Raw genomic sequence first — 11,906 nt, 5'->3', positions numbered from 1 at the left:
CGGGATCTCACAAAACTTTTGCGAGATCTCGCAAAACAAACTCGGGATCTCGCAAAAGTTGAATTCCAACAATGGCGGCAGCTACTTAGTTGTAATATTACTCTTTCTGGGTCACAAAACACACTTTTAAGATATTTTGAGGCGTGAATGTAGTTGTGTAAACGTCAGATACCTGCTCAGTTTACAAGACATCACATATTTGCAAAAGTGCTCCGACGTTTTCGGAGATCTGACACCCACCATCTCGAAGCTAACGGGAGGTCGAGACCTACTACAGCCGGGAGGAACACCGCTTTCCCGGCACATCGTGCCTCGACCTCCCGGTCGGCTTCGAGCTGGCGGCCTCCGAAGAATGCGGCTAAAACTTTTGCGAGATCCCAAGTTTGTTTTGCGAGATCTCGCAAAAGTCCATCTTAACTTTTTTTCCTCCCATGTCCCCTGCGGGGCTCCGTATAAGAGTATTTATTGTCTATACTCAGCTATGTTTTTTGGCAAACAAAAACATTTTTCTAGACGGGAACATGATCAGGTGATGTCTGAACTTTTATTAACTGTTATTGATATTTATATTTAAAAGTGCAATACTGTAATTTTCTGCTGCTCATTCCTGTGCAATATCCCATCTGTCCTCCCGTCATATTTCTTTTCAAGATTTTCTTATTTAATCCCTGTACATATATTTATATTTATAGATACATATATATTTAGTCATCTTTTCTCTTTTACCATGTCTCTCTAATATTTTGCTCCTTACTATTTTTCTATTTTTTATTATATTTTATTATATTTTCTCCTACTGTACCACGCTGCTGAGTGACTGCTGCTCGCCAAACACATTTCATTGCAATGTTGACCCTGTGCTAACTTGCATATGACAAATAAAACTGAAAACTGAAAACTGAATTTAATGAGCACTGAGGTAAAAAAAAATTAGATGACAGGTAAGATCTGAGATGATATTAGGAACAGCTGAATCATTGAATTATAATGTGGGGTCCTGTTTATATACTTGACCATAATTCATGAAAGCCATATTTTTGACAGGTTTACACTCATTAAAAATATATATATATATTTGCAGTGAGTACAATGAGAAAGCATGCCTTTGTGGGGAAATATTTTTGTATCCAGTCATGTTACTATTTAAGCTAATGAAGTGTGAGATTTACCAGCAGGTTTTTTCTGTTCTTTTCCACTCGGTTGTTGCCTTTTTTCAACATCTTACTGGCATCAAACTGAAAATGAGCATGGAGAGTAACATTTAACTGGGGGGGGGGGTCTTTAAAAGACTTCCCATTCATTCAATTCTTTTTTTTTTTGAAACAGGATTGTACACAGTTGTGTAATTCTCTTTCATTTCCTTTCATCTTATGAAAGCACACTGCCACATCTCTCCATGAAAGTGAACAAGATACTGATACCGTTTTTAATATCTGACTGAAAGCCTCATTTGAATTTCTAATTTGAATTTCTAAGAGGCTTTAAAAAGACTTGAGACCAGAAGCCCTCATGTCATGACTCAGAAGGCAACAATAGCTCAGGTGTTCCATTCAGAGAGCTTGGCAGGTTTTCGTGTCAGTATTAGATGTGCACCAAGAAAAGAATCTGTTTGTGGAAAAAAAGCTTCTGACATGAAATAAAGCTCCTTCAAAGGGTTGCTTTTTTTGGTCTGTTATTTTTGATGATTTGAGTTTTTCCCACTCAGATTAACTGATGTCTTTTACCTTTATTCTTCCTTGGGATTAACTGAAAGTGCTAACACACAAACAAAACAGCCAGTGATAGTTTTCCCTTGTTGGTTTATTTTCTGCCCTTAAAGCCAAATGAAACCTGAATTAAAAGTTGTTAAATTAATTTAAAAACAAAGGATTCATAACAGTTCTGTTTTTACTCATGTACTCTGAGCACTTTCAGGAGAATCAGATCCATCCAAAGTTGCCCTTTTATCACACGTAGCACAGATGGTCTTCTTCGGATTTGTTCTCACTTGCGGGCTTCGGCTTCTTGAACATGTCAAAAAAAAGTTTAGATTGTGTTGGAGGCAAAACACAGGATGACCGCTCTGGACCAGTCTGAATTCACAGCACCATTACCTGAGTGTGTCTTGTAACGGAGAGCTGGGAGGTTAAGGAGCCTTTTATATCTCAGCATTAAATGTCTTGTAATATGACGCTTGTAAAAACCTACAATGTGTAATTTTCCTCCATCAACATGTTGCTTTTTTTTTCAAAGTCATGCAAAAACCTTTTCAAATTTGAAGATTGTCTGTTTATTTTTATCATGATTGTTCTGACAAGTTTTTGATTTCTAATCTTCTTGCTAATATTTTACATATGAATATGTACTAATTGGTTGATTAATAAAATAACTGACTGCTTAATATATAATGGTATTAATCACAAGCTGAGGCCAACAACAAATTCCAGTATTTTGACTAAGGTTACAATTCAGTTCCAGATTTTCCTGATCCAGTTGGCACACACCAGCAGATGAATGATACAGGCATCATTTAGAAAGAAGATTCAATTTCTTATCTCAGTTTGAAATTAAATGCAACCTCCAAAGTCTTTCATGTTCATATATAGTCCTCATAAAATGCTGGTATGTAGCTACTATTTTGTAAGAGATGAATTTCTGAATTTATTTGTATCATTTACATTTTTTTTGTAAATAATAGATGCTGCTTTTTAAGAAATGTTTTCAGAATCGCTCCCAAATGAGCGTCCAACAGTCATCTCCAGCTGCACGAACCTGCACTTCTCAGTTTCTTTGCTCCGAACTTGAGCTCTCTTTTAATGAGAGCCAAAGAGGATTTTAATTTTGTCACATTTCCAGGGCACAAATGGCCTTTTCCATCTGCGGTTATGATTCATCGCTGATTATAGGCAGCTCTCCCCTCTGGGGACAGAGACAGACATGGGTTTGCATGACATCTGCACACAAATCCCATATAATTGCTGTCCAACACAAATTCTTTTACTTAAGACATTTCCAGCAGCAAAAGTCACTCCACTAGCTGAATACATTTAATGTCAGATGGTCACAAATTGTAATTTACAGAAAATACAAACAGTCCTTTATTTCCATGACCTTAACAGTTCTCAGGACTCCTGCAGGAAGTGCAAATATTATTGTTGAAATGAGATTTGCAGATGATATGTTTAAAGACTGGTAGAAAGATAGTTTTTGAGAAATATATAAAGTTGTTAGTTTTTTAAATGCATTTTTAAAAGTTCTATTTTGTGTTTAAAAACACCAGGTAGCATAACTTATCTAAAAAAAAATCTTAAAAAATACAAAATATTATGGTGGCTAATATTTGGCAATGCACTGGCACAAACTGGACCATAAATACTGAACTGCAATGATCAAAGTGATTTTTTTAAATTGCTTATATTGTAGGACCAAATTTCAGACAGTCTCTTTACTCTTATTTGGGCATCAAATACTGTCTGCAATTGCTATTGGACTGTTTAATAGTTGCATACCCAACTAAAAGCCTGGCTTGTTTTAAAAAAAAAAAAAATCAAAACAAACTTCACTCTGACACAGCTGGATTTTATTCATTGAGATCTTACAAAGCATTGATTTTAATCCTGTAATATGATCACTGTTTATTTTCTGAAGATTTTCCCAATATCATACAAAATTATCAATATTCCAGCATTCGGCCATTTTTGGCCTTTGTATTTTATACATACTCTCATTGGCCACTTTATGTATTCCGATTGGTACCTGACTAGTACTGGATTGTACCCTCACTTCCTTTCAAAGTTGCCACAGATACGAGAAGGTGCTGGAAACATTCCTCAGAGATTTTGGTCCATACCATCACACAGTTGCTGCACATTTGTCAGCTACACATCTATGATGAGATTCAAAGCCAACTGTTTCTTAAACACTCTAACTAGCACCAGCAACCGTGCCATGTTCAAATTCAAAGTTCAAAGTCACCTGTCATCTTCATTGTGATGGTCAGTTGAAAAACTTTAGCTGTTCGTCTTGATCATGTCTACGTCCATAAATGCTGCAATGTGATTGGCTGATTAAATATTTGTGTTTTTGAGCAGTTAAACGGGTGTATCTAATTAAGAGTGTAAGAGAATGAGAGTACCCTACATATGAGAGCATTACACTGAATAAATATGAGGAAATAAAACAGTAAAACCAATACTATATTCTTCTCATAACATGCTCTCAGCACTGGACTGGTGAGTTTTTCTGTCTGTGTCGTTGTCAGCTGTTAGAAAGCTGCTCCTCGGTGGGGTCCACTCTGCTTTGCACAGCAGAAGCCTCTCAGGGCTGGCAGGGCTCACCTCCCGTTTCAGTGACAAAGAGTTGGCAGCACAACTAAAAGACCCAGTTATGACCGTGTTGTTTTCCAGATCAGCCGATGTGGTGGTGCCGGTATAAAACCTTCGGAGCCCCTTTCTGAAGTGGATGGTGAATAGGCCGTAGATGAGTGGGTCCAGGCAGGCGTTGACAAGCCCAAAGATGAACAGGATGTGAGTTAAGGAGTGGGAAACCTTCCCCTCCAGGTCGTCAGGGAAGAACCAGTACCACAAGCCCAGCAGGTAGTATGGAGTCCAGCAGATGATGAAAGACAGAACAATCACAATACTCATTTTCAGAGTTCTCATCCGGGCTCTCGGGATGTTATTCTTTGAACACCGCAGGTGCATTTCACTGGAAGGTACTGGAACCAGAACAGAGGACAGAAACAAAATATAGTGCACATTGAAAATGCTATGAACACAAACCTTTATTGTTTTTTAAGTTATTATTTCTGATTAATTATTGGCTCGAGGTAAGCAGATGTTCACTTTGAGAGTACTGTGATACTGAAGGGATAGTCAAAGGCCTTTGCCAACTTTACTCATGAATGATTTAGTCATTGAATTCTTGTTTTTTCATTCAGCTTTAGCTTCTACAGCGATCTTGTTATTTGTTTAGTTCTCTTACTCTTTCCCTGTCTGCTCCTCCCCCTTTCTAGTCTTTCTATGGCCCTCCTGTATTGTTTCGTTCTTTTGGGAGTTCAGCTGGTAGTTCTCAAATATGTAGGGGGATCACCAGTATGAGGATTCTTCACCTGGAGACACTTATGGCATTTATGGCTGGTCAGACTGCCGCTCATTTAATATTTAATAGATTATTTCTTCTTTACATCTAAACTAAACTGAAACTTACAGTTGTCTTTTTTCAGTCGTCTGGAGATCTCACAGAAGATCCTGGTGTAACAGGTAATCATGATGACCAGCGGCAGCAGGAACAGGCAGCAAAACGTGAACATGTTGTAGGCTGTTTCATGCCAGTGGGTGACAAAGCTCCCCCGTGTTGTGCACTGAGTAAAGTCCTCGGGATGGATGATGGTCACATTGTGAAAAAGGAACATCTGAGGAGGGAAAATGTGACATTTAGAAAATGATTTTTAGTCATATGAAGTAACACACGAGCAACTTTCACAGGTTTACTGATATCTTTGTTCACAGCTGCTTTTACACATCAAACAGCTGGGAATGGATGTTTCAGGAAGAAACTTCAAGGGTCAGATTACCCCGGTTCAAAATCAGCCTTGTGTGGCTTTAAGTCCTGCTGATAGTTCATCATTTTGTATTGTTTCTGTAGCAGAAATTAGTGAAAATTATACTGGCAACATACCACTGGAAATAAGTGAGAATGAATTAACCCTGCTGAGCTAATGTCACATTGACTTTTAAAAATTGTTTACAGTTATTTGCAAAGAGAAAACTACTACTAAGTTGGATTTTGATCATATGAGGATAATACATTTTACCAAGCTACTGTCTCTCAGAGCGCTAAATAACATCTTTTACTGCTTGTGCCTGACAAAGTTTTATCTCCATCCTGTTTTCAGGGAGCTCATGAACCTTTAGAAGGTGTTACAAAAGTTGGAATAAGCCATGCAAACCTGTGAAATGAAGCTATAGTTAACTGGTTTTAACCCTGCTGTCCTTAACTAGCCATAATTCTATAGTGCATATGCAAGTGCTGACTCTGAGAGTGAACTGGACGGAGTATAACAAAGGTTTATTATTTATTTTAAAAAGCAGTTTTGTATAATTACACCTCTTAGACCTTTAATTTATTTGAGCCTAATCCAAAAAACTTCTTCTTCTCTTAGAGAAGGGTGATCTATTTAAATCTCTTATCCTTAGGCTTCATCACCAGTTAATTTAACATGCCTGTCTTTGAACTGTGGATGGAAACTGAAGGAACCCCATGCAGGCACAGGGAGAACAACACAGAAATTACTCAGCTGGCAGTGCTAACCAGTGTGTCCTCCTTCTATGAACACAAACAGTTTAATTTGATTTTGTTTCAAATTACGCAGCGCACACCTGCAGGTTCAAACACCACACACCTACTCGATGATTTTAACAGGTGCTAAGAAACACTGACAAAAAGGACAGATTGCAATCAATACCTTCTTTTTTTTTAAAGTCAGTTTGTGACTCATGAACAGAATGAAATGAAAAAACTATAACAGGCTCATTCAGCTGATGTTCTCACAAACACAAAGAAAAATGCTACCTGCACTCCAAATGCAACAGTATCCCTCTGTTATGTGTTCTTGGACAACAAGAACACAGCAGCTTCATGCTGGGTCTGTGATACAATACCCGTAACCAGGATAGATTGTGGGATTTGTTCATTTTCTTAAAAATAAATAAAGCTACATTATCCTTTGAGTAAATGACCCCTTACTGTTGACTTTGGTGCTTCTTTCAGCAGTTTTCCACACTGGGATGAATGTGTCACAGGGAGCTCTTTATTCAGGACTGCCTCTATACTTTTTGTTCTGAAAATTATTATTTATGAAAGATTGTACTAAAGCAGGGAGTGGAGTTAAACCTCCTTTAGAGAGGATGAGAAGCAGTTTAATGGCCTGATTGAATTCAAATTAGTCCTGATAATTGCCTCTGCTATCAGCAGGAATGCCTGTCCTTACCTGAGGGACAGACAGCACAACGCTCATAACCCAAGCCACCGTGAGCATGATTCTGTTCCTCTTTCTGGCCTTATTGATGGCCAGAGGGTTGAGGATGGCTGACTGCCTATCCAGACTGATTACAACTGTGACAAAGGCGCAGGAGTACATCGCCTGCAACTTAAGAAACATCAGCAGCCTGCAGGCAAAGTCTCCGGCAAGCCACTGAACTGTGATGTTCCACACCGCATCTACGGGCATCACGATGAAGGTCACGAGCAGATCCGCCATCGTCAGGTTGACAATCAGCACCCTCACGTGGGATTTTCGTTTCCCATCTATGCGAGCCGCCCACAGCACTGCCAGGTTACAAAAGGCAGATATGCCACAGAGGATGAAGGTGATGATCACTCTCGCTTTCGCCGCTGTACTGAATGTGGGCAGCTGAGGGGCCATGCCCCTCGCTGTCCAGTTTGAAAGGGCAGAGGAGCAGTTGCAGCTGGTATCAAGTTGGTGGTCTGCCACCAGTCGATACATAACGGCTGCAGGGTCACACAGAGAGGCGTTCATTTTCTGAAGCTCAGGGGAAGGAACATTGTGCTCATCCACCATGAAGGTCAACACTAGAAATAGGAGAAAAGCAATAAAAAGGAATCACCAAGGGACCAGAATAAGTGTGTTACAAGACAAACACAAACGGCCCATAAATAATGGCAGCACATCAAGAGGAAGTAATATGCATGTATGGACGCCCAATGTGCACTGAGCTGGAAAGATGGAGCTAACAGACTGTGAGGACCAAAGTCAGCTAATGCAATAGCTGAAACTTTTCTACAAATGTGCTTTCATGTTTTCCCAGAGTGCACACAAGAAGTCTAATATTCACCAAAAGCTTACCGAGAATTTCTTTAAAAACCGAAGACAGATTTGAAAAAAACAAAGCAAAAATGAAGATTACTGTATATTATTAAATATTAAATCAGGAGCATTTAAAAAGAAAAAGAAAAACATCATGGTGACCATATCATTAAATGGTGTTTTGTGAGCCCCATTACCAAATATGAAACATTACAGTGATGCTACCTGCATAACACCATGAAACGTTTAAATCTAAGAGTTCAGCCAAGACCATAAAATATAAGGAAACTTCACAACAGCGTGAATATAAATATAAAGGGATTTGATATAAAATCAAATCCCTTTTCACTGTTCCTCTCAGCTACAAATGAGCAAGAAGTAATAAATATCACATTAAAATGTAAAAGTAAGTCTTCAATGGATTATCATGACATAAATATGTCTGTAGTTAAACAGGTTATTCTGAATATTGCTAGTCCCTTAACATATATCTGTAATTTATCATTTCAGTCCGGTTGTTTTCCAAAAAAAATGAAAATTGCGAAAGTAATACCACTATATAAAAGTAATGACAAACACAGTTTTACCAATTATAGGCCTATTTCTCTACTGCCTCAATTCTCAAAAATTCTAGAAAAACTTTTTAATTCAAGATTAGAAAAATTCCTTGAAAAACATCAAATAATAAATGTTGGTCAGTATGGTTTCAGAACGCAAAGAACCACTTCAATGGCGATAATTGAGGCAGTAGAAGAAATTACTGATACACTGGATAAAAATAAATATGCAGTTGGTATTTTTGTTGACCTCAAAAAGGCCTTCGACACAATCAATCACTCAATTTTACTGGATAAATTGGAAAGATATGGTATTCGAGGGAAAGCTGGTAACTGGTTAAAAAGTTACCTAACAGGTCGGGAACAATATGTTAGCATAGGGCATTACCATTCAGAGAAACTTGGTATTACATGTGGTGTTCCCCAAGGGTCAGTGTTGGGACCAAAACTTTTCAATGTATACATAAATGATATTTTTGATGTTTCTCAAGTACTTAAACTCATACTGTTCGCAGATGACACCAACATATTTTTCAGTAGCGATGATTATACTGATCTTGTAATGACTGTAAACAGGGAGCTAAAATTAATAAAAAAATGGATGGACATAAATAAATTATCATTAAATATAAATAAAACTAAAGCAATGTTTTTTGGTAATTTAAAATATAATATAGAATTACCAATTATCATTGAAGGTGTACCAATTGATAATGTGAGTGAAAACAAATTTTTGGGAGTTATAATTGATAACAAAATTTCATGGAAACCCCACGTCAGACACATAAAAACCAAAATTTCCAGAAGCCTCGCAGTTTTGAACAAAGTGAAACAATTCCTTGATAAAGATGCACTTCGTACTCTGTACTGTACCCTGGTTCTTCCATATCTTACATATTGTGTGGAAGTGTGGGGAAATACATATAAAAATACAACTAATCCATTAGTCACAGTACAGAAACGAGCACTGCGTATTATTCACAAGGCTGGTTATCTAGATCATACTCACAAATTCTTTCTTCAGGCAAAGTTACTTAAATTCCAGGATCTGGTTAATTACAATACATCCATAATTTTGTATAAAGCTTTTACTAAACTTTTACCGGCAAATTTACAAACTAGATTTGAAATTCGAGAAAAGGTTTATAATGTGAGAGGCTTTGGAGAATTCAAATTACCCAGAACTCGAACAACCCGTAAAGGCTTTTGTGTGTCTGTATGTGGTGTGAAAATCTGGAACAGTCTGAGTTTACAATTGAAACAATGCAAAAATATTCATAGATTTAAATTTCTCTACAAACAGTTGGTCTGGTCACAGTATACTCAATGATGGGTTTTAGTGTGCTCTGTAATGTCTGTCCTCTTACCATTGCTGGTATGGATTCCAAAATAAAAAATAAAAAATAAAGTGTGCGTATGTATGTACATATATGTACTTGTGTGTGTAGATATATATGTATGTATATGTATGTGTGTCTGTTACTTGTAGTTATTACTGCCTGTTACCTGTGGTAATGCAATTTATAATTTATATATTCTGTATTCAGTTATGAAGGCTCTAATTGTTGGTTGCGAGCTGCCGCTTAGATGCTTGTATCTGCCCGGGGCTGTTGATGGGTCTGTATGCAATGATGGGCGTAGCTGCGGGAAGTTTATTGTTTTTTTTTGTTGATGAGTGAGTATAGGGGTGGGATTTAATAAGTTTTCTTCGTCCCACTCCTTTTTCAGGCAAGTTTTGTTTTTTGTTTTGTGTATTTTATGTTCAATATAGGTATTTGTTGTGCCTGAAAATGAATAAATAAATGAATGAAATGAATGAAAGGCCTCACCAGCATCATGTCTGCTTTGCGTCAGTAGCAAAATAAGCAATATGTTATATTCTAATGTGCATGTGTTTTATAGCTGTAATAAAACAGGAAATATTACACGCACAACTGCATTGTGAGTTATTACCACTATATAAAAACAGTTTCAGTATAATCCTATTTGTAGTTAGTAAATCGACGAATCCGGCGTCCTTATATCCAAATAGACCTAAAAATCTTTACTGCGCACATCTTATCAGAGTTCTCTGTTTTTAAAATAAGAGGTACTGATTAGAAGACACCGTGCACTGTTTATCCGGAGGATCTGGAGCCCCAAAACGAGATTAACACCACATCCACTGGACATTTTGCAGCTGTACAGTGCTGTGCTTTGTATTAAACTGGTAACCTTCACTGGAGGCATGTTATTTTACAGACTTGTTTAAAAAAACAAAAAAACAAAAAACAAAAAGCAATGCGTAAAAATCATCATTTTAAAATCGTTCTTAATAAATTCATTCAATAAACAAAACAGACAGCGTGCTATTAAAAATGAAAAAAAGACAAACTTACATGGAGTGATGCCGTCTTCCACAGGTATACTGCTGCAAGTTTACAAAGTCCGCAGGTTCAGCCGTCCGGCTCTTCTGCTCCAGATGCTCCGCCCTTATCCATACACACCAATCAGAGACGTGTGAGATGGGGGGTCTGACCTCATAAGCCAACAGCCCACTCAAGTGGTTAGGACGCATAACTGTGATGAATGATGACAAGGCAGACAAAAAAACTATAGTTTGGATGAGTGTTGTGGTGTGATACCCTCCAGTCAGCCCCATCTCATAAAAATGGTTCATGAGATCATCGGGGAAAGACAGCTGGGGCTTAGAAACATTATGCGTGACAAACATCTGAAGATTTTGAGATGCGCTGTTCACAGAAAAATTATTTTGTCTGTTTTTTCTTTTTTTATTTGACCGGTGGTTGTATGAGTGCAGATTATATGCCCCAGTGACCATTAAAACATAAGCCTTGATTTAATTCTTAAAACCAAAAGCTGCTTCTGAAAGGTCATCTTTGTCTCTCTATTAATGTTTTGGCTTCTGTACAGCATGATCAATAATTGGATCAATCTGAAGGCTGAAAGTGGAAAAAAGTCCCTGAGCTCACTTTAAATCTGACTTTAAGGTGTGAAGAGCTGCCAGCAGCATTTGCTGCATCACAGTTTGCATATGCTTAACCCTATATTTTAATCCTCATTTAACAGAAATGTGCAAAGCAAACAAATAAATAAATCTAGTCAATACCATAAACCAGTGATTTCCACAGCTTCAGCATTACCAATTGATTTTATAACAATACTAGTTGTTTTAAAAGTGTCTGATAGGGCAGGGGAAACTTCTTTAAAATGATTTTTTTTAAATGAAACCTATTCAAGTGGCAACATAAATTTTTATTCTTCTTTCAAAGAGGAGAACCTTCCATGCATAAGGAGAAGATATTGGTTCTCTTTGGATCTACCTGGACATGTGAAAAGAACATCACTGAAATTTAACAAATCCAAATACAGATCCCTTCTCAGTGTCTCAGTGTCAATCACATCTCCCCTAGACACCGAACCTGACTTTAATGCACTTGTTCTCCACAGCAGTCCTAGTTTCTGAAAAAAAAAATTGCTTGAAAAAGCAATTGTGGAATCTGAGAACAATCGTTGCATTTTGCTAAGTTTCCAGAATGAAT

General features: G+C 37.5%; 1 protein-coding gene across 1 annotated transcript; it reads right to left on the bottom strand.

Annotated features, from left to right (window-relative positions):
• Positions 1–3,047: 3,047 nt before the first annotated feature.
• Positions 3,048–10,832, bottom strand: LOC146583042 (gonadotropin-releasing hormone II receptor-like). Its single transcript, XM_085262470.1, has 4 exons — positions 10,743–10,832; positions 6,971–7,572; positions 5,188–5,392; positions 3,048–4,696 (listed from the first exon to the last, which is right to left on the bottom strand). Exons 2-4 carry the CDS (start codon positions 7,559–7,561, stop codon positions 4,185–4,187), a joined length of 1,308 nt encoding a protein of 435 aa, XP_085118596.1. The 5' UTR covers positions 7,562–7,572; positions 10,743–10,832; the 3' UTR covers positions 3,048–4,184.
• Positions 10,833–11,906: the final 1,074 nt, after the last annotated feature.

Source organism: Mchenga conophoros, linkage group LG1, assembly GCF_057382185.1.
Source record: "Mchenga conophoros isolate Kocher_MC1m ecotype Shallow Benthic linkage group LG1, M_conophoros_male_GT1.1, whole genome shotgun sequence".
Lineage (NCBI taxonomy): Eukaryota > Metazoa > Chordata > Actinopteri > Cichliformes > Cichlidae > Mchenga > Mchenga conophoros.
Note: the sequence above shows the minus strand (reverse complement) of the source record. Positions and strands in the feature narration are given on the sequence as shown.